Raw genomic sequence first — 23,855 nt, forward strand, 5'->3', positions numbered from 1 at the left:
CGTGTGGCGTTTTGAGTGGCATCGTCGTACGCCTGAGTCAGCCAAGGCGTTCCTAACTGTTTGGCTAAGACTTGCACTTGCGATTTATCTCGAGGGCTTTTAAACAAGACCACGTAATGCGCATTGAGACTGATGGTGCGATGGGCTTTACTTTGTTGAAACAAATTTTGGGTGATGTAAACGACACTGGCATTACGGTGATGCCCTTTGCGCGTAAACCACAGTTTAATTTCTTCTTCGTCTTCTCCTAACATGTCGTCGAAAATGACCAAATGGGTTAGACGGGAGTCAGAGACGATGCCGTCGTCTTCTTTAGGAATGCCTTCCACAAACACGATGGAATCGCCTTGACTTTCTCGCAAGAGGCTGTACGCCGACTGCCACTCTTTGTAACACCACACGATCCGTTGAGGTGGCCGATCGATCAAATGATGTTTATGTTCGATCAAACGTTTGACGAATTCGGTTTTGCCTGAATCGCTAGGTCCAGCAATGAGCATGTTAAAGGGATGGCGAAGATACAAAGCCTCCCAACTGGCACGATCTAAATGTTCGTCGATGACTTTGACAGTAGAGGAAGAGGGAGCAGAGACAGCAGAGGTAGCCATTGTGTGAGAAATGTCACTTGTGACACGAAAACAAACAAGACAAGAGTTTATATACTTTTTTCAGAACACGTTTATTGAATGTTTTTTTTCAAACATGAATACGAAAGACAAAAATACATAAAAGCCAAAGGCTTAAGTACAAGAATAAAAGGCACATGATAACCATTAACGTGGAATAAACACAAGTGTCTGTACAACAACATGTTTTGGGTAATGTTCTAACCAGTTCTAGAGTAGGGGGTAAGGTCACACAAGTGTCCTCCCGAAAGGGTCTTTCAGGCCTGTCCACGACAGTCCCGTCCTGGGTGACGGGTTCTTCTGGCACCGTCACTAACACGGGTTGAAAAGTAACTTTTTTCCTTGAACAACTCTCGTGCATACTGGGCCACTTCTTGGGTCCAAGCCTCAAAATCCCATTCTTTCCAGGCACGGACATCTGTCCAATGGGGATGTAAGTCACAAGCTACACACACATCGTCATACACGTCTTGGGTAGCTAAAAGTTGACGAATCTTTTTTTCCCGTAGAGGTCGAGAAGTATCAAGATGAAACCGCAAGGCTTTGAGCAAAAGGAGTTTTTCATGACCATTTAAGGCCATTGAGGTGGTACGTACTGATCGTAAAGAGTCCACAAAGAATCGGTTGGTAAACGAAATCCCAGAAAACAAGTCACTAAGACACACACCACCTGTCGTCCCAAATTGAATGGATACAGTTCTTGTAATAATCGATGGTAATGATCCACGGTTTGAATATGGTCATTGAGTTCCTTCCACGGAATCTGTTCAATCACTTGTGACATAATCCGTGGCATGGCAGCCTAATTTTATAGTCTCTTTGTTTCGGAAGCAATACAGCTCTCGGTAAATCCTTTCTCTCAACTCCTCAGGCAAGCCCAAAATGTTCTCTTGTAAAGTATCTATAAGTATATACACTGTTTTTGGAATCGTTGGGTGGTGGCCAATAGCCTCGTTTAACTTTGTGCCTAATGTAATATCCACTCATAATCAGTCTTCTTGTACTTTGGAACAGAGCAAAATTTAAAAACGGACGAATCACTTTGAGTTTGCGTTTCACTTGTATTTTGATCAGTTCTCGGTAAATGCGTTCTCTCAACTCCACATGCAAAGCACGAATGTTCTCTAGCAAAGTATCCATGAATAGGTCATAATAAATCCTCTTTGGTCTGACACAAGAAATGTACTCTTTGCACAGACATGGTTTTACTTCAGTGTCGAATTTAAATCGTTTAGTCACTAATCTACACATTACAATTCGTTCAGAAGTTTCCTCTTTCACCAAGTTGACATTGTGTTCAAGATGTTGGTAATTCGTTAACTCTTCCTCTGGAATTCGATGCAGTAAGTTTACAATGGTGTAGTAGATAGAATCGTCCATAACAAACCAATCCTTTTTAAAACCAGGGGATCGTTGATCAATGTCTGTCCAATGGAACACTTTCAGTTGAATCAGTCCTTGTATAGCCTTCAGGTACCAGTGGTTCAAACACCGGTGACGTAACGGATGCAATTGTTCTTTACGTTTCACTTGTATTTTGACCAGCTTTCGGTAAATGCGTTCTCTCAACTCCACAGGCAAAGCACGAATGTTCTCTTGTAAAGTATCCATGAACAGATTATGGTAAGTTACTTCAATGTCTCGGTCCCACTAAGGGTAAGTAATGACAATTCGGTGACCATCGAGCATGTTCTACATAGGCCGAATCTTGCGGTTCCCAGTGGTGAAGTGACACACCGCAACTGAAACACTTGACTTTATCTCCTTCGCCCAAGTAGAAAAATCCGGCTCTGGCTAATTCTTCGGGGGTCGGTCCTCCCAGATTCTTAGGCCATTTTCCTTTGAACGATTGAAGACGATTTTCAAAGTCGCAGTATTCCGACAAACGCACAGGGAACGAATATTCGTCTTTCACAGGTTCGTTTCGATGAGGGTTGAGTGACATGGGCAGAAGTTTGCTCAGGGCTGGATGACATCCGTAGGGGGGTAGACGTGAAGGTGAACATTCCCCTTTAAACCCAGTAAAGTGTCCAAGAGGACGAGCGGCATCACTTTCGCATCCCACAGGTTTGACACGCACAGCATCCCTTTCCATGATAGGGGTAGTGACACTAAAGTTCCCATGATGCTTTACGGGATCGCTCAGGTCACAACGTACAGCATCGTACCCATCGCAAGGCTCACAATCGCATTCCACTTCCGAAGCCTCACACTTGAATTGTGCCTTTCTAAACAACTTGTTCTGTGTTTCTCTGAAAGTATTCATCTTGTTCGCTCGGTCTTGGTAGTCACAATGAACTATCGATCTTGACCATAACCCCCTTTTTATACTAGTCGCAATGCAGTCTCCAGCTTGTACATCTTTCCTTTTTTATGTTTTTTATGTCTTGTTTTGGAAGGTACCGTCTCTAAGGTACCGTCAACATTGTACCGTAGTGTGATGGGTGGAAAGGCCATAGAAAGGTAAGGGCAGTGCGGAGACCATCGAGTATGTTCCAGAATAGCTGAATCTTTATAGATACATAGATCCATTCGTAACTTCAGTCCGCAAGCGAAACACTGTACCTCGTATCCCAATCCTGACTCAGGTCCCAAATAGACAAATCCTGTTCTAGCTAAAACATGCGAAGAAGGTAATCCTTTCCTATCCGTAGGCCATTTCTGAAACGTGTCCAATCGACGGGCACAATCACAATAGTCAGGTAAGAAGACTGGAAAATGGTAGGGTTTGAACTTGAAGTTCTCATCGGGTTTCTCACTCGATTCTTGCTGTGGCGAAGTCATCTTTCTGGTGGGTAACTATCCTCTTACAACCAATGTTTTATACCAACGTGTCCATACGGTAAGGTGAAATGATTGGGAAGTCGAACTCGCTTCTGGTACACGATTTGATAGACTTTTTCCAAGGGCCGACTGACGATGTGATGAGTGGGTAAACGTACAGTTTTGTTCGGTTGATAGGTGGTCACTTTAAAGTTTCCATCCTCTCCCGATTGCAAGGCTTCTTTCAATACCACAAAATTGACCACTCGACTGTTACGATAATTCAGAGTCAGTCCTTTCACTTTGCACGTCGTGTACACTTCTCCTTGTTTGTCCCGGTATTCGTAGCCGTAATTTTTGGGACCGCCACTGACGAAACTTAGAATCTTGTCGTCGGGATGCTCGTCTGTCCAGGCTCCTAAACGGTCTTCTTCGATGTTAGGGTGCTGTTGACTCGGGTGATGGATGTAAATGCAACACCTCCGTGTCAAAGTACAGGACGCGTTCCCCTAACAGTTCTAAAGCTTCGTACAATTTTAAGCGAGCATGGGCTGTCACGTAAGCCGCAATGATGACATTTCCAAAAGGGTCGTCTTGTACAAAGTCCAGATCTTCTTCGTAATTGACCAAGATCAAATCCTCTCGAACGACGTCCACGTGTTTCATGTATTTGGTTTTGTCGTGAATCATCTGGAAGTAGCGGGAAGGTTCTGTCAAATATTCCGTCTTGGGTAAACACGGTCGTTGTGCCATTTTTCCCCACAAGCCATTTAACATCACTTTGGCAAACGATCGCCTGCCTTCGTTTTTCTCGATGTGGTCTAAAGAGATGCCTTCTTGTTCATAGTATTTCTCTTTGAATTGTATTTGGTCTTCGGGAGTGTGCCGCCAGGAAGGATAGCCGCTGGCTTCTTGCTTCAGTTTCAAAAAGGCATCCACGTAGTCGGCGAAAATGCCTTTCTGACTGGGATCACCCTTGTGGTATTGTTGTGTCTTGGTAAAGTGGCAAATTTCGTACACTTCTAACAGTTGGTATCCCATGTCCATAGCTTTGAACAATTCTACGCTGACCCAGGTTCCCGTCAAGGCACGTTCTTCCTGGCTATGATGGCAAGGCTGATCTTGGTTGCACGTTTCGGCACAAGTACGACACAAGGGAAACATCAGTTTGCCTTGACAATGGTGAGGTAAGACGGGATGGTATAGGTTCGTGGGAGGCAAAACTTTACACTTGATCAAGCCTTCGTATTGTCGAATGTTTTTCAGGTCGATGTGTTCCGTCAACAATTGCGGGTGCCCTACAGGAAAGCGACAATATTTGCACACGTAGGGATACAGCGAACACACGTCCAAGTATTTGATTTCTTCTCCTTTCTCTTCGTCGGCTTGGTACAGCAAACAGGTGGCATTGGTCCTTCCTCCGTACAAACTATCCCTCGGGTTCAGCGGGTCCATGAACTGGTAACTTTCCACGAGGCGTTTAAACTCGGGATCGGTTTTCATACGGTGATCGTATTCGTGTTCCCACATTTCCACCACTTGGTATCCTTGCTGTTCCAACTTTAGGCGTCGCTGACAAGTGTCCTGGTACAAGTCTTCCATGGTCCGTTGTAAAAACTGATTTTTAGTGCCACGGTCAGGGTAACAGACGGGACATCCGTGAAATAAGCAACCGTTAAACTCGTACATGATCTTGGGGTTTTCTAAGTCCCAGCCATCGACTGAATACGTTCCGATGGTCTTTTCACCCCCTCCGTTGCGGGCATGCTGAATCCACTTGTCTTCCTTGTCGCACAAGTAATGTAACCAACGTAGGGCTTTGACCGAGTATTGACGTTTGACAAAGTTGGTCGTTTGAGGACTGATGACAGCCACGGTGTTTTCAGGCATGAATCGTTGTCGATACACTAAGGAACACGCTTTGGCAATGGTGCAAGCTTCTTTCAAAGGATCGACCCCTCCGTGTTCCATGAACAGTTCTCGAAATTTTCCACAGCAACGTCGTAAAATGTCCACGTCGGAACGACAATACTTTAACATTTCTTCCTGAAAGTCGAAGGGGTCAGAGGCATGAGCCTGGTACCAAGCGTAGAAATCTTCTCGTTGTTCGGTACGCATGTTGTCGGGGTCGTAATAGTGAGCCTCAGGCAAATGGGGTAGAACGGCGTGTTGATTGGCTTCCGTATTGAAAAAGTGTGGAAAGTACCCGTTAGCCATTTCTGTCATTCCAAACGTTTTAGGCATTCGACTCAAAGGCATAGCCAAGTAACTCATCGAATCTTTAAACTGTACTTGTCCCACTTGCATGAAAATGATTTTGGCTCCGTTCAAAGTCACTTTAGGACGTTCGGTGCCTTGTTCCGTATAGTACCTCAAAAGAAACTGTCCATCGTATCTGGAGAAATTGTGAGCCATCACCGTGGCATGGCGATGACAATATCCGTAACGTTCGATGTCCTCTTGGCTCCACGTCTTGTCGATGGGGTCTAAGACCCATTGGGCAAAATCGGCTAACGTGTTCGGTCCCCGAAAGATTTTTTCACGCCCTCCGGGAATCTTGCTGCAGTGAGGGCAATGACTGAAGATAGGTTCTTGAATGCACTTCTCGCACGCTCGATGAGCCACGCAGAAATTAGGGATGTGAATGCCGGTCTCTTGCATGCATTCGAAATCGAAAAAGATGAAATTGCCTTTCTTCTTGTGACCGTCCTCTTTCTCTGGTGTGGGTTGGTATTTTTGCACGTAGCATTGGTGTTCCAAGTCTACGATGTGGTGACAAATATGACATTTTTTCTTTCCTCGACATACGTGTGCCTTGGCATTATTGGTACATATGCCTTGTCCACACGTAGGGCACAATCTCAGCAGTTGACAAGCACATTTCTTCTGTGAACCTTGTGTTTTCAAATGTTGTTGGTAACAGGTAGGGCTGACAAACGTGCGCAGACAAGTTGAACAAGGCACTGGCTCTTCGCTCAGACAGGGTGGAGAGGCCAAACATCCTGGACATTTCATTCCACAATGCTTGTGTTGCTCTCGATTGTTAAAACCATAATCACATTTCTCACAATAATAACCGTATCCCAGGAATCCGGTGATGGTGGTAATGGTATCGAAATGGTCATCGTGATAATAAACATGAATGTATTTTCCGTCCTTAAAATCTTGGCCTCGAAACAACAGAGGCCCGCGCATTTTTTGAGGGTGCACTTTCAAGGTGTAGCGTGGAGCTAGGACATCTTGCAATTTTTGCATCTCAGGAATGCCACAGGGTGTGTCTTTGGACAGGCCAGCTTGTTGCAACAGGAGTTCTGCTTCGTTTCATTGTTTGGCTCGATAGGAACGTTGAATAGTGTTCCAGGTTCTTTTCCATTCTACCGTGTCGTTCTTGTTGGCATAGGTTCGTCCCAACACGATGGCACGGGCTAAACACATCTGGTCATGAGGATTGTGAATTTGGACAAGGCTACGCTTAATGCTGCGAAGCTCGTTCACCAATAACATCTTTTTGCGTCCGGTTCCTTAAGGAGGAGAGACGTGGGTCATGTCCAATGTGGCTTTTCCATCGGTGATGTCAACCTGGTCATTAGATTGTTGCACGTGTTGAATCTTGTCCATGACTTTGGAAGCGGTCAATTCTGCAGGGGTGCTAAACTCGATCCAAACAGGGGATTTCAAACCGTCGTGTTGTACGGAAAGTCTCAAGCGATCGCCTTCTTTGGGTTGACATTGTCGCTTGAGTGCAGTGAGCAGAGAATCCCACACCCCAGTGATAAACACTTCTGCTTTCTCTAACGGCACTTCAGCCTTGAAATCTTTAAACTTCACCGTGTATTTGTAAGCCGTGGTTCTAAATTTTCTAGAGGAGCGCTTTTCCGTCTCTCGAATGGAATAGTATTTTTCAGGGTTGACTAAGGGTGGTGAACTTTGTTTAGAGGGTTCAGATTCTGGTTCACTCATGTCCTCTTCAAAATCACTGGCATGAATTTGTGCCAAGATTTTAGCCCTGGTACGAGGCGATAGATCACGTTTCTGCCTCTTACTTTCTTCTTCTTCTTTCTTCTCGAATGAATAGGATCGTTTCATCTTGAGTGAAAAACGTCAAATGACTCAAGTTTAAACACCATAGACTAATTTATAGTCATGGCAGACCAGCGTATATAAAAGGGTGTGTGTCTTGTCGTTTCACTATTCATTTCACTCTCAAGTCGAGCACAACGATGGAAGAGACTAACCAAATCGAACGTTTCGTCAGAGCTTTGCGAGGGGTCATTAGAAAATTCTCTTCAGACCAGCCTACGGACTACTCTCCTTCCTTTAGAGATAAAAGTCAAGATACTTGCTATATCTGTCAGAAGAAAGGGCATTGGTCTTCAGAGTGTCCAGACCGTCAAAAAAGAACAAAAACAGGGACTAAAAAAGACAAAAGTCAAGATACCTGTTATTACTGCAAAGAAAAAGGACATTGGTCTCCAGATTGCCCAAAAAAGAAGCAAGAGGAGTCAGAAGAAAAGAGGAATTCTTCAGAAGAAGAGAGGGATTCTTCGGAAAAAGAGAGGGATTCTTCAGAGGAAGAAAGCAGACAGGTGAAGAAAAAGAAACAGGAGAAGAAAAGAAGAAGGGAAGAAAGTGAGGAGGAAGAAGAGGAAAAGAGTGTGACGGTGAAGAAATTTAAAAAACAGAGAGACTAAACAAGGAGACAGAAGAAGTCAATGAACTTTTTATTAAAGTGTTGTGGTGTGAATTGTGAATTGGATTGTAACAATGGATAAAAGAATAAATTAATGATATAAGGTAAGTGTCTTTGAGTTGTGAATTTAAAATAAAAAGCTACACTCACGCACTCATACAAAGACACGTACTATACGGGGTAAAATGGTTTTTTTTTTTTTTTTTTTTTTTGAGTGATTGGCAAATTGAAAGGCTATCTCTTTTCGAGAAATGTGGGTGGCCCTGAAAAGGGCCTTTTTATTGTGGTGTAGGGGTGAGTTTAAGCAATCAACTTTAACTGCCTTAAGCCTTTGCCACGGCCAAGGCCTACTTCTGGACTGCGTAATGTTGATGATGATGATGATTGGGTTGAAATCACTAAGGGTGGTACGGTAGGCTTAGTCACAGGGTTAACGTGTTTAGCTCGGGAAGGTCGTATTCTCTTCGGTCGTAATAAAGAAGTCTGATACATTTGTTTCAGACTTCTTAACTCCGCTAAAATGTCCAACAGTACCGTGACCGTTTGATTTTCACCCTCTTGTTTCTTTGCTGCTACTTCTTCTTGCTGTTGTTGCTGTTGTTTTTTTCTTACCTCTTCTTCTTGCTGCTGTTGCTGTAGGAGAAAAGCTTGTTCCGCTTCCTTTTGTCGTTGTATAAATTTCTCCAATTCTTCTTTCTGTCTCTGTCTAAAATTCTCCACTTGCGGTAATGAAGAAGGTAACGAAGGTTCCGGAACAAATTCTTGCGAGGAGAGAAAATCCACAAAATCCCAATTCACCTCTTCTGAAAGTAAGTCCGAGTTCCCTTGGGCAGTCTCCCCTGCTGGTGCACCCCAATGAATCGTTTTCTGAGTTTCCGTCATGTTGAATCACTGTCACATAGATTGACTGCACACAAGCGCTAACGAATCTATATAGACCACGTGACGTCGCAGACTGCTCTCTTCTGATTGAATGCGGGCTGACTGAATTTTGTAACGCGTGTTCGGATTGGTGAATGAACTCAATCCGTTTCAATCCTTCCTCTACCTATAAATAAGCGCAGTTCACTGCATCATCGCTTCAAGATGTGGACCGATGTGCAATCTTCTACGCTTGTGTCTTCCATGATGTTCAGGACGGACATGCTCATGTATGTCCGATCCAAGTGGACCGTTGTCCACAGGACAAACACCAGTCTGTGGATACGTAGGATCTACGTAGAAAGACAAGGATGCCTCAAAAGAGTGCTGATTTACGGGCCAACAGTGAGACGCAGCCTAAGGACAAGAAGAAGACCAATACAGTGCCCTTTATGTTAATGGATACATTAACATAAACCCAAAGGCCCTTTTCAGGGCCAGCCATATTTCTCGAAAAGAGAATGACTTTTCAATTGCCTACCCCTTTTTTTAAATTTAAAAAAAAAAAAAAAATCCCATATTCAATTCCCCTTGTCCCTAAACAAGCCCAAACTCTATTCCCCATGTTAAATTCCCCTTGTACGTATATTGACCCACGATTTTTCGCCATGTTAAATTCCCCTTGTACGTATATTGACCCACGATTTTTCGCCATGTTAAATTCCCCTTGTACGTATATTGACCCCGGGGGGGGGGGGGTCTGTAATGCTAATTCCCATTGTACGTATAGTATCCCACTTTACTACTCATACACCTGTAAACTCACACGTAACACATACACAGTCACATCTATACAATCACACATAACCAAGGCAAAATAGGGAGTGTTCAAGTTTTGTTTTCAGACTTCAGACAAAAATCAAAACATAAATAAAGTGCAAACGATCAACAGAAGGGGACGTTATCAATGAGGATTAGAATTCTGTTTCAAAACTGCTGGTATCCCCGCAAAGGACCGATGAGATAGCCCTAATTAATGCATGTTAAATCTGTACGTATCCTTTAGTGTGAATCTAGAAGTCTTGTAAAACATCTCATGAAGAGACACACGGACGTAACGGAAAACATCCCCTAAAACGAGAAATAGACAGACAGAGATAGAGTTTAAAAGTAACGAAACTACTAACTGCATTCGATTTATAATACAATGTATCATATTTGTAAACAAAAACATAACTGCAATGTTAACAATAACAGCGGTAAGGGAGATCAGGTTTAAAATGATTCATTACGGTTTCGTCTTGCTTTCGATTTAAATTATTACTAAAGAAAAAAAAAGAACATAAATATCAGCAAAACTTCCATTCAATTTTTTCATACAATCAAAGAATTTGTCAAAGCAAGACAGTACATATTCTATAGGAAATTGAAGGCTTTGCTGACGAAGAAAATACACACAATGTTATTCAGTCTGTGTTGATTGGAACAAGTATATCTCACAAATTGGTATCTGCAGGTGAAATTATTTTATTCCCCACATGACTATAAAGACTTGACCCAAACAGTTATATCATTTTTCTGCACAAAGTAAATGTTGTTCTCGATTGATGAATAATGTGTGACATAGTATGAATAACGAGCCACATAGTATGAATAACGAGTCACATAGTATGAATAACGAGTCACATAGTATGAATAACGAGCCACATAGTATGAATAACGAGTCACATAGTATGAATAACGTGTCACATAGTATGAATAACGAGTCACATTGTATGAATAATGTGTCACATTGTATGAATAACGAGTCACATTGTATGAATAACGAGTCACGTTATATGAATAACGAGTCATATAGTATGAATAAGGTGTCACATAGTATGATTAATTAGTCACATTGTATAAATAAAGTGTCACATTGTATGAATAACGAGTCACATTGTATTAATAATGTGTCACATAGTATGAATAACGAGTCACATTGTATGAATAACGATTCACATTGTATGAATAACGAGTCATATAGTATGAATAATGTGTCACATATTATGAATAACGAGTCACATTGCATAAATAAAGTGTCACATAGTATGAATAACTAGTCATATTGTATAAACAAAGTGCCACATAGTATGAATAACGAGTCACATTGTAACTGTCTCACTCATTTAATGTTGATCACTATGTCAAAAACAAGTTTGGTGATGACGAACGTGAATGTACTTTCCGTCTGAACCATTAGGGCATCGAAACAAAAGCTTAAGGGGCCCCGAGTGGCCGAGTGGTCTAAAGCGCTCTCCTTTACGGATCACTGCCGTCTCACCTCTGTCTGCGTGAGTTCGAGTCTCGGATTCGGCTAATGTGGGTATGTGAGAGAGCTTGCCAGTAGCTTCTCGTGGGTTGGTGGTTCTTTCCGGGGTTTTCCCTGGTTCTTCCTTCACCATTAATACTGGCCGCCATGTATAGCCTATCGTGTGCTGAAAAATGGCGTTAAACCTTACAACAACAACAACAACAACAACAACAAAAGCTTAATACATATCTCCTCTACGTAAAGGTTCAAAGAAGAGTGAGAGTCTAACACTTTTTGAATAGTTTTTATCTCGTGGGGTCCGCTCACTGTCTTAGAAATCGCAGTTTAGTCCAAAAATATCTGCGAGTGTTGCTTGAACAAATGCGATTTACTATTGTTGCTCTGGCTTAGATTCTAGTGCAGGTTTTCTCTGCATGAGCACTATATCAATCTTCACTATATTTACGGCGGGTTGGTGGTTGATAAACGAATAACACTTGTCAATATTTCAGGATACTACCTGAAGGAAGCATACGTCATATGCACATTCTCCTTTTGATCAATCATGTAGAATTTATGGTTAATTCTGCCAGTCCGCTAAAATCGATCAACACTTGATATTTAAAACTGCCATGTAAAACATAAAGTCGCAATTGATCTAGATCATAGGGTAGACAACACCGTTTCAAGACAACTAAATACATGAATTCTTTACATTTTCTGTGCGTGTACACATACTTTCTAGATGTTACAGTGTGAAATAATCCCCGCGGACTGTAGAGCGATCTTCATTCTTGGAAGATCTTGACTCTGTCGTTGTGGTGATGGTTGTGACGCATACAGATCGATCATCTATCTCATCGTCAAAATAGCTAATGTGTACCGGAGACAACACGGCCCTTCTTGAGTTAGGGGGTCACATGATATTGTCAACGTTTTCGCTTTAATTCTGGTATGGTGCGATCGTCGTTTCATAACTGTTGACTATTTAACGATTCTTGCATGCAACACAAAACCTGTTGACATAAATTAAATCGCATTTCCTTCCTTGATTTATTCTTTAAATTTGTTTTCAGTTTGTCCAAAACCACGGAAATGATGGGGATGGTAAACGATCAGAGAGACTTCATTGATAATGACACGTGACATGCAGATCCATTAAGAACGTTCTTCTGAGTAAAATGACCGAGCCAGACATATCAAATATTAAGGACGTGAAACGGGGTGTAATTCTGTTTTATATTTTTCCATTATTTTTAAAGTTATCTTCCAACATGTATGAGCTTGTGTCTTCCAATACAACCAAAGTTATTTCCCATTTTCTTGCGTCATCCAATACATCCAGAGTTATTTTCCATCTTTCGAACAAATTTCGAGCGTAATTTCGTTTCATTATATCGGCATCCATTTTTGGAACAAATGGTTTGGCAGATAAGGAGGTAAATATTATATTTTGGGGTTGGGAGTCTCCTCAGAAAGCTTATGGTACACAATCATTGGGGTTTTCAAGATTGTCATTTTTTTAATTCCAACTGGATGGTATTTGAAAAACAAATTATATACTCACATGCCTTGCAGTATGAGATTATTTTCACGTTCGTGGCAAGTCTAATATTACCATCTTTTGAGTTGTTTTCTTTCTTGCTTCCCAATAATTGTGCTAATTTTTCGTTTCATTTATCCTACAACACGAAAGGTTTCATTTGATCTGAAGCAGTAGACATAAAGATAAACTTCAAACATTTTTAGTGGTCAATGATTGAAAAGATTTGCGTGTTTAATAAAAACTCTGCCAATAAATTTCATTTGGTCATTAAGTCAAGGAAAGAATTCATACATACTGACCGATACAAGGTGAAGTTGTAATTCGCAGCGTGCACAATGTACAGATTTTTCGCATACCTCCATACAACTTTCATTGATTGAGGCTGAAATTTCTTTACACTTGCTAACTATGGAAACTAAGCAGACAGCTAATGAAATGGTTGCTTGCATGTGTTCTAAAAATGAATACGAATTAGTCTCAAGTACACTAATGTTAGCAGTTATCAAAACAAGCAAAATCAATTTTGTCAGATTAGACAATACCAGCTTCTGAAAGTGTAATAAAAGATGATAAAACACATCAAAAGGGAAAAACACTTCTTTTTTGTGTTTTTGTTTCGTCTAATTGACTTTGAAGTCCAGTAAGTGAAAATCACCAAGCAGAGCTATAAGTCTTTAAAGAGGTTCACATCTAAAGTAATGACAAAGTGTATATTCTATAACCCAAATTCTACCCATCAAACATACACCAAAATAAAAGGAATTAAAAACTATTTTACTGGTATCTAAGATATGCAAGGTATATTTTTTTTTACAATAAGCAAATTAACTTTTTAGGAAAACCAGTGAAATTCTTTATCAAGTATCAAACGCTATGCAAAGTGCCCAATTGTAGCTTTTTAGCGCAGAACCTTAAAATAAGTTTGAATATTTGCTCAATTGCTTTTCTCTTTTTCCTATCATAATAAATGATTTCTCTCCATGAGATGGTACATTAACATTAATGAAAACAAGATGGTACATTAACATTAATGAAAACAAGATGGTACATTAACATTAATGAAAACAAGATGGTACATTAACATTAATATTACATATGAAAACAAGATGGTACATTAACATTAATGTTACGTATGAAAACAAGATGGTACATTAACATTAATGAACCCAAGCTAGATATGGAAGTATGAATTGTTCAACGTCCATCCGCCACGGGGTCTTGGAAGTTTTCCAATCAGCGCATGGATGTGCACGGCACCACCGAGAAATTGACGCCAGCTGTAGCATTTGCAGCCCCCCCCCCCCAAATTTCTCTTTACGCAAAGGACTTCGCAGCTGCTGTCGAGATCACAGTACCTGCAATGATACATTTTTTATACAGAGCCGTGACACCAAGTTGTGACTGGAATGGCCTCCGCTTGTGACAGCGATGATGTTGCTTTACAGGTGACGATATGTGATTTTTTTAGAACCAGTCACGGCACACCTCGGTTTGATCATGATGTGATGATTCTTTGTGACAACCTCGAATTGGTCAATGCTCCCAATTCAAGTTGTGGACTTAAGACATTACGAATTCATATTGTCTGTGTTTTATATAGTGTATACTATTTTTTCGTCAGTGATAAAATAGTTTCAACGGGTGATTTTTATTCGTACCTGCGTTGAATGTTATCGATGCAGTACCATCCACACGTGCTATCTTTGACACCTGCAACAAGTTGTACACGGCTCCTTTATGTGGTTGTTGTAAGTAGCGCACGACTTCTTTGGGAGGAGGCAAATCAAACGAATTGAAATTCTCTACGTCGCTATAACGTGGATCGTTGACTACAGCGACCCAATGAGTGCCATGGCGTGATGTGTTTAGGAAGCTGTCCTTTAGAAACGACACCTCTGAAATTTCCAACGCTGGGTACTAATGTTTGTTCGAGGCCGATGTTGGTTAAAACCATACTTTCCTTTGCTGGAAAGTCCCTTACCACGCGTGGTTCCAGGAAGTCCTCGACCGACGCCGAACAACCTTGGCAATAATGTTTTAGCGATACCCGACAAGGATCCGATGAATCCTCCTTGTTTGGACAAGTTCAAAACGACACCTCGCTGTGCAGCAGCATGTTTAGTGACCGAGGTTGCTTGTCGATGGGTCAACATGACTCGGTCCGGTCCAGTGAGCGCAGACGCCTTAAGCCTGATCGATACTTGCCTTTTATGCGTGGCTTCCACAGCGATACTTTTCTTTTGCTGCGGTGACAGCATTAAATCTACTGGGACGTACGACATGGTGTTGCGATCGTCAATGTTTGGATGACTTTTTCTTCGGCATTGTCTATAGTGCACGCGCAGCGTCATGAATCGGTCTGAAGTCACCAGAGCCTAACAGACGTGATCGCCTCCCGGATTGGCAATAGTTCATCGGATTTCGATGTCGGCTGGCAAATATTTTAGAAGATCGGAATGTTTGGAGACCTCGAAATGGAAAATAGGATACAAGTTGGCGAAATCGTCCAGTGAGATATGCGTGCCTGTGTCCACGTCCTGATACTTCTGCATGGCTTCCATCAACATCACGTACGCGCGAGAATAATTTGGAGCGGCGACGGCATTCGAGCTCTCTCTGTATATTGCCTAGAGTTGATGAGGACGTGTAAGCGAGACAGATTAAGATGATTAAACACTTGCTTTTATCCTTCTTCATCTCTGTGCTATGTTGCCATCTGAAACGACACGAAGACGTGTCTGGGAAGTTTGCTGTCTGGATTGGTGAAGACTCTCCACGACGTGGTCAACTGAATAGCGGAAAGCTGTTGCATGTAAATTCGATGTTGCTCAAAGGAAAGTTGTTTGGTAAATATGGCCAGCGTCAATTCTAGCTCGAGCATGTGAGTCGTCGAAGGGGTGATTTAGAGCATTCACAGCGACAAACAAGTTATGGTAAATTGTCCATCAACACTACCATTGCTTTGTGCATGTATTGGGTGGCTGAATCTCGTTTCAACACCATAGTGTGTTCGGATATGCCTGCACACGCCGAGATGCTACTCAGAGGAAGCATCATGCAGATCTCGTGAACGATATCAGTAAAAGTACGTCGAGCTGTGGATACAACATTGTAGGTAACATTACATACAATTTTAAAATTGGCTCTAAAATTGCCTCCCATGATCTCAGCAGATCACCTACAGCAGCCACCGTAAGAATAACCGAGTTGGTAGAAAATTTAGAACTCAAAGCGGTTGCAGCAGCGGTATCTCTGAACTACCACATATTAAAGCGCATGATCGCATGTAGTCATCGCTGAACATAATCAAATTCAGGATCGTTCTGGCTTGGGGTAAATGGTCATTGATTTCTTCCACGGTCTGATTGTTCACTTGGTATTGCGCCAGACGTAGGTTGTATTTTCCCGTGGACTTCTAGAAAGGCATTATGTGGAAGCAGGTAAGCATCCTCGTCATGCGTCTTTATTTTTCGATGCGAGCTCACGTTGAGTTTTGTGATGTTTGTGTCCTTGTATTCGACGTACTCATACTCGGTGGTGGAATCATACACAGGGGTGTTATCGTTCAGTCGACGGTAATAGTGGGACTAAATCTCGAATACATGGTGACGGCATGTAATAACAGCTATGTTGTAATGATGTTATTAAAAGGAATTCTATTTTTTTTTCGTCTTACCACATGATGGTATCAAGAGAAAGTTGTGCGCCCAGTCCACCTGGTACACCCACATTTCTCTCCAGATCCTATAAAATTCTTTCTGATCGTGCTCTTGGTACCGCTGCCTTTTTCTGAAGAGCATGCTTAGCCTGCTGAGAAAGATCAGGAGTCCCTTTCAGCTGTGCTGGCATTTCCTTCACAGCCGACAACGGAAATGCGCCAAATAAATGAAGGGATTAGGACGAATTTGCATGCGCGGTACAGGTGGGACGTTAATCGCCGTGTAGTAGATCACGTTGGAGGCTGAACCGACAGTTGATGGGTGGGCTATTCACGTCGGTCATGTTCACGGGAAGATCTTCCTCATGCAGTCCTTTGTCTGATAAAATAGTACCAGAACTAAAACCGAGGATGGATCCGATCGACTGTATGATGTCAAATCGTACTATGTAATTTCCCGAGAGCATGATTCTGCTTCTCGACGTACAGTAGTTGGGTTTGGGTTGCGATGTCGGTGATGTTGTACACGCCTGACGAGATCGTGATCGTTTTGGCTGAATCGATGGCGAGTATATCACGTACGAAAACCGATTGTTGTTCGCGGTCACTTTAAATAAGCTATTCCATATTTCGGCGGAGATCAACGTGATCTCGAATGATGCCTGTTGATATAATATCAGCGGGGGATTATGCCGCACCGTGGAAGTGACCAGATGTGAATCGAACAAAAGCGTGCTATCGACGAGAGCCATGGGGAAGGAGCAGAGCTTGTGAAAACATATTTTTTCTATATTTAAATGTGTATGACAAAAGCGTCATCAACATCAGATCAAGTCCTCGTACAAAATCTGATACTGATCCGATGTCACCAGTTTGTGATCCAGAAGATGATTGAGGATATCCATTATCTCGTTATCGACATCCACAACGACACTGCCCGCTTGTTTAGACGCGACCAGCAACTGTAACCGTGATACAATCTCTGCTGCATTTTATAGTAACGTATGCTGCTCCCTATTCCACTTCTTCCTTTTTCAGGTTCATCCCATCGCCTTGGTCCCGTGACCCATGATTTAAGTCTACTAGCAATACCTGACTGTTGTTATTTTTGCTGTGATATTTTGTGCATTCTGCTGATTTTGCTGTTGTTCCAGATACGATCTGTACTTTTTCTCTCTTTGTTCAAGGTTAGTACGAAGATCCTTGTTTAATTTTATTTAAACTTATAAATTATTTCACTCATTGGAATCGTTTCTCCTCATCCTTATCTGAGAGACTTTAAATGGCTCTTCAATAAATATTGTTTACCTTATTAATATACTGCGTGCTGTAACAATGTTAAAATAAGCCTCCTCCAAAGTTGCTCTCTTATTTAAAATGTTGTCCATATCTGGAATTTTTTCATTTTCAAAATTAACTAACTATTCTAATGATTAATCTGGTTCTGAACAATTAATTTCGTGGATTAGTTCCCTAAAAGACTCAGCGCGCCTGTCTACTTCATACTCACTTAGTAACATTTTCTTCCTCCTTATACAGTTTTTCTAATATATCATTGGTCTCTTTCTCCTTTTCTCCCGTCTCCGTTAACTTTGATTTCATAAGTTTTTCTTCTTCTTTTATCTTCACCAGTTTGGCTTCTTCTTTCGTCATCTTCTACGGTCTGGCTTTTTCATCCTCCTCTTGCTTCTTCATCTCCTCCAGTATGGCTTCTTCTATCTTCATATCTTTACTTTCTGCTTGTTTTTTCTAGTTGTTTTAGCGTTAGGTTTTTCTGCAGTGGCTTACGCAGTTTCTTCTGGTATTAACTTCTCCATTAATCGTTGTTGTGATCGCTGAGTAGTCCCAAGCCGATCCAACAACTGGTCTTGCTTCGTATCATAGGTCGTTTTCACTTCGTCGAGTTTAGTCAGGATCGGCTTGAAGAGTTCCCCGGCGACATCGCGATGAAACAACTGCTGACCTACGTTGCTCATATACGGTTCAGGGATGTCAAGTTCGTCAAAGCCTTTAGAAAGCGTTCCGGGATCGTCTGCGCATCGCGATAAAACGTCATAAAATCGTATCTCGGAGAACGCCTCCACAGGGGTGTAGCAGTCTTAGAATTATTTCGCGGTGATACCACTGCGCAAGGACAGACAAAAACTTGCCTAGTACCAATGGAGTATACAATTTCGCATGAAGCAGTGGCAGATGGCTATAAGGGCGATGGCTGTACATGCAGCTCTCTGTGTCAAAGTAAAGGACTCGATCTTCTTTAAGTTCTAATACGTAATATAGCTTTAAACCAGAATTGGGTGTCACGTATGTTGCAATGATCCTATTTTTAAACTTGTCTTGGAGTACAAAGTCTATCGCTTCTTCCTAATTGACCGAGATCAAATTTTCCACAGACCTTCTCAACGTGTTTCCACGAGTCATCCACCATTTGAAAGCAGCTGCTTCGATCCGTCCAGGCTAACATTAAATGTTTCGCCAATATTTCCCACAAACAATTAACTTGACACTGGTAAACAATAGTTTTCATTCGCTCTTTTTCACGTGTTCTAAAGTGATGCCTTTGTCAAGATCGGTACCGTTCTCTGAATTTAACATTGTCTTCTGGAGCATGACACGGTGATGAATAGTCACTAGATTTTTGTTTCAATTAAATAAATTCGGAAATAACTCTTTATTGAAGCCCTTGTCCTTTTGATATATTGGTAGTAAATATACATGTTATCATTGTCAAGAAAAAGTACACTGGTCTTCAGAGTGTCGCACGTCAAAGGGGAACAAGCTAGAGAAGAAAACTGTGTATTCATACCCGTCATGAAATGCACTAAGGTAAAACAACTAGAAGTAACTGTAGAAACGGAAGAACCCATGCCAGTAAAGAAATTATAAAAAACAAATAAATTAAAGTAAAAAATAAAAAAAGAGAAAGAAATTGAAAAGAAAATTAAAAAATAGAAAGAAATTAAAAAAGAGAAAGAAATCAAAAAGAGAAAGAAATTAAAAAGAAATTAAAAGAGAAAGAAATTATAAAAGAGATTAAAAAAGAGAAAGAAATTAAAAAAAGAAATTAGACAGAAAGAAAAAAATTAAAAAGAAAGAAAGAAATTAAAAAAGAAATTAGAAAGAAAGAAATAGAAAGAAAGACGGAAAGAAATAAGAAAGAAATAAAATAAAGAAAAAAGAAAGAAAGAAAGATGAAAATAGACTTAGTGTTATGAAATTTTGATTGTGATTCTGATTTCAAATAGAATATTCAAAATAAAACGTATTGGTCTCTTAGTCTTGATTTTGTGTTATAATATCGATTTAACACCTAAGCTCACACCATCCAATCGTAGGAATAGGGATTTAAGTTTTCCTAATTTGGCAATCAGTAAGTAGTATACTAAGAGATATAGGTTAACCCTAACGCTAACCCTAACCCTAACCCCGAAACGGTCCGTTAGGAGTTTTAAAAAAGAAATATAAAAGAACCTTATAGACTTGACATCATTAGCTTTAACCATTTCAAACCTTTTCACGGCCAAGTCCTAGTCTTCCTGTTGCTGCTTTGGAACTGGTAGCAGTAATTGCTGTTGCTTTGGAACTGGTAGCAGTAATTGCTGTTGCTTTGGAACTGGTAGCAGTAATTGCTGTTGATTTGGAACTGGTAGCAGTAATTGCTGTTGATTTGGAACTGGTAGCAGTAATTGCTGTTGCTTTGTATCTGGTAGCAGTAATTACTGCTGCTGAAATCTCAATGGCGTTGAGCGTGAATGATGGAAGCTAGAGAAGTCTTGGCATGTGAAAATCACTTTCTCTTGGGTTTATATTTGTTCTTGTAGCACATGCGACATTATGTTTTCACCGTCTTTCTCTCCGTCAGAATTCAAGGTTTTCGTCTTTCCTTGTTCTTCTCTCGATTTAAAAGAAAATCTTATTGCTGTTCTTGAATAAATCCTTACCCTGTTTTTTTATAGTTGCAAAAATGTGGGTTTTTTCTTCTTAAAATCATTCATCAGTGGTAACGAGGTGAAGATAGTACTACAGTCATCAGGGAAATATTCTTGCGGAGATGGCAGAAAATCAGCAACAAGATACTAACTTAAAGTCATATTGGTTACAGCTGCATTATTAGTCACAGTTATTGAACTATCACTCCGAGGAATTCTCACTCTTGGCTATTGTACTTAAACTGTGCAGCAGTCATAAACCCGAAGAACGTTGGTACTCCTATATTTTAAATGTGACGTCATGCGTCCGCTCTCTTCTGATTGGAAGCGAAACTCACTTGTTGTTGTTGCTTTTATGTTTAACGCCATTTCTCAGCGCAAGTTATTTTATATATCGCTGTCAGTATAATGGGTGAAAGAAACACCCCGGGTAACCATGGTAAGAAACACCGACCCATGGGAAGCTACTGGCAGCTTTTTCACACATCCACATTGGCCAAAGTCGAGATTGGAGCCCATGGGGTTGTGATCAGTACAGGTGAGATATTTAGAACACTCCCACAACGCACGTTTTGGATTCATAGAACATTTTAATTCATTTCCATCCGGTCATAGGTTTAATAAACAAGTGCAGTGATCCATTTTATCACCTTTTTCAAGACCAAATCAACATGTATACCATGACTACATCTGTCAAGTTTTCAACGTTTGTTTCAAACACGCTGTTTAACCTGGGCTATATTGTATATTGAAAACAATAAACAAGATGCCCGCTATCGCAAGTGCTTCCAACACCTCACTGAGGTTTAATTATATCATTACTTCCATTATAAACAAGATGGTCGCTATCGCTAAACCGGCTTGAAACAGCTGTTCCGTTTTTTAGTGCCGTTTTCATGATATTTGTTCTTGTTGCCTGTCTTCATCTACGTTATTGTGTTCATTATGTATTGGCTGTTAAATTCGTATGTGTTTCTTCAGTTTCTTGTTTTGGAAATGAGAACAATTAGACTTTTTCTCAGCTGTCTTGCTCCACTGTTTTTGAACAAACCGCCATCACGTGATACTCGCCAGTCAACCCGTTTATGATGGACCCTCATTAATTACTTTAAATAATCACTCCTTGGCTCTGCACACTACACTGTGCTCTAGACTAAACGAACTGGGACTACATTCATCATTACCTAAATGTAAACAGAAGCGAAAAAAGAAACGTTGTTTCAAAGCTGGCCAGCATAGAACAGGAAGAAGAATTTCAGCTATCTCCCTTATTTCGGCTCAACAATTTCAAAAAAAATTCGACCGTTAATTTAGATAACCTAATTCAAAGACCCTATTAATTCGTCAACCTTTGTGTCAACTATCCAAGAGATACCTCTGCGTATTTCATTATTCAATGCCCAGTCAGTAGGACCACCGGAAAAGCGCACAGAAATAGTTAATTTTATCAACGACCAGAATATTGACGTCTTTTTCCTAACAGAAAGATGGCTAAAAACATCAGACGATGAGCCCAAGTGTGCGGATCTAACACCCACTGGTTACTCCATCAAGTCGTTCCCCCGTAACTCTCGCGGAGGTGGAATTGCTGTCATCACAAAGAACTCCATGATCAAACGTCTTAACCACACAAAACATTCAATTTCGACCACACATCGTTTGAAATAGTCCAAACCACACTCACATTGGAGCAAAGGTCAGTCCGTTTTTTCTGCCCATACCGCCCTCCTCCTAGTAGAAAAAACAAGCTGGCTGAATCTCTCTTTTTGGAGCAGTTTCCGAATCTCCTGGAGTATGGCAATTCGATAGGCGGCAACCTGATTATTCTTGGATATTTAAACTTTCATTTTGACTGTCCCGGAAACCCAAACACATCAAAACTCATAGATGCCATTAATGTTTTCAACCTCAAACAGTCAGTTAACCAACCCACCCATAAACATGGTCACATTTTAGACTGGATTCTTCTCAGACCTGATGATAACATTCTACGGTCCTCTCTGGTATCCCATGACCTTGCATCAGATCACCTCTGCATTATATTCCATCTTGATGTATCAGTCCCTAACCCTCCACCTTTATCTGCTACTAAGAGAAACCTCCGTATGATAAATAGAACCAAACTAATGCACGACATCCAATCAAACCTAATAACTTGCTTATCTCCTACAGCAGAACAACTCGATAACTGCCTGTGTTCAATGCTCGACAAACATGCCCCAGCTACCAAGTGCAGAGTATCAATTCAAAAGTGTTCTCCATGGTATAGCAGTGTTAGGGACCAGCTTCGCACTGCTAAAAAAATACCGCCGTAAAGCTGAGAGGCTTTGGCTTTCCACCAGACTCACTATTCATAAGCAAATCTATGAAGCCTCTACGAAGAATGTCACAAATATAGTCCATGCAGCGAAATCAGCCCACTACACTAATAATATCATGGAAAGTTCCAGCTGCAAAGAGCTCTTCGAGATTACTAACAAGCTAATGTCAAGGAACAAGTCTACACCACTTCCAACTACCTTCTCTCCAGTCGACCTTCCGGACATGTTTGCAGATTTCTTCCGTGACAAAGTACAAACCATTAGAGATAAGCTTAACACCACAGTTTCAATTGACTCGTCGTCACCATACAGTTGGGATACAATATTTGAGCGGCAACCATTAGCAGCATTTGAACCTGTATCTATGGATTTCGTACGTACAATCCTGATGAAGAGTGCTCCGAAGTCATGTGAACTTGATCTAATTCCAACATCACTGCTGCTTGAGTGCTTATATCCAGTATTGCCTTCACTAACTGATGTTATTAATACCTCTCTCTCAGCCAGGGAATTCCCATCATTTTTCAAAACTGCCATTGTAAAGCCTCTGCTGAACAAACCAACATTAGACCATAACGATTTAAAGAACTACCGCTCAGTTTCTAATCTCCCATTCATATAAAAAATCTTAGAAAAGTTTGTTCTATCCCAGCTTGTATCTCATCTGAATTCAAACAGTCTTTTTTATCAATGTACAATCTGCATATCGCCCTTGCCACAGTACTGAAACTACTCTTCTAAAAGTAGTTAATGACATTCTCTCTGCGTTGGATAGCGGAAAGATTACAGTTCTCACCCTCCTTGATTTGTCTGCAGCATTTGACACAATAGACCATGATATATTACTTCACCATCTCCAGCATGTATTTGGCATTCATGATGCAGCCTTACTGTGGTTCAAGTCCTACTTGGTCAACAGGACACAAATTGTATCTGCAAATGGAATACACTCCAGCCCAGTTGATCTATGTTGTGGTGTTCCACAGGGGTCTGTTCTTGGACCTGTTCTCTTCATTATATACACTCAGCCACTCTCAAGTGTCATAGATCATCATCCAGAGTCTCACCAATTGTACGCTGATGACACCCAAATATACAAATCTAGCCACCCAACTGAAGTTGATGCTACCATCCAAGGTTTAGAGAGGTGCATTTCTGATGTGAAATC

At 41.1% G+C, this 23,855-nt stretch overlaps 1 protein-coding gene across 2 annotated transcripts in view; it reads left to right on the forward strand.

Moving 5' to 3' along the window:
* Positions 1–12,512, forward strand: part of LOC149785965 (organic cation transporter protein-like) — a 113,238-nt gene extending 100,726 nt beyond the window's left edge. The window contains exon 11 of one of the 2 annotated variants that reach the window (XM_089978133.1): positions 12,310–12,512. In XM_089978133.1, coding sequence (XP_089834259.1) covers positions 12,310–12,379 — 70 coding nt within the window. In that variant the 3' untranslated portion in view covers positions 12,380–12,512. The remainder of the gene's footprint in view (positions 1–12,309) is intronic. The other variant, XM_089978132.1, reaches the window with a different exon arrangement.
* Positions 12,513–23,855: the final 11,343 nt, after the last annotated feature.

Source organism: Sinohyriopsis cumingii, chromosome 12, assembly GCF_028554795.1.
Source record: "Sinohyriopsis cumingii isolate HCF-2022 chromosome 12, ASM2855479v2, whole genome shotgun sequence".
Taxonomy (NCBI): domain Eukaryota; kingdom Metazoa; phylum Mollusca; class Bivalvia; order Unionida; family Unionidae; genus Sinohyriopsis; species Sinohyriopsis cumingii.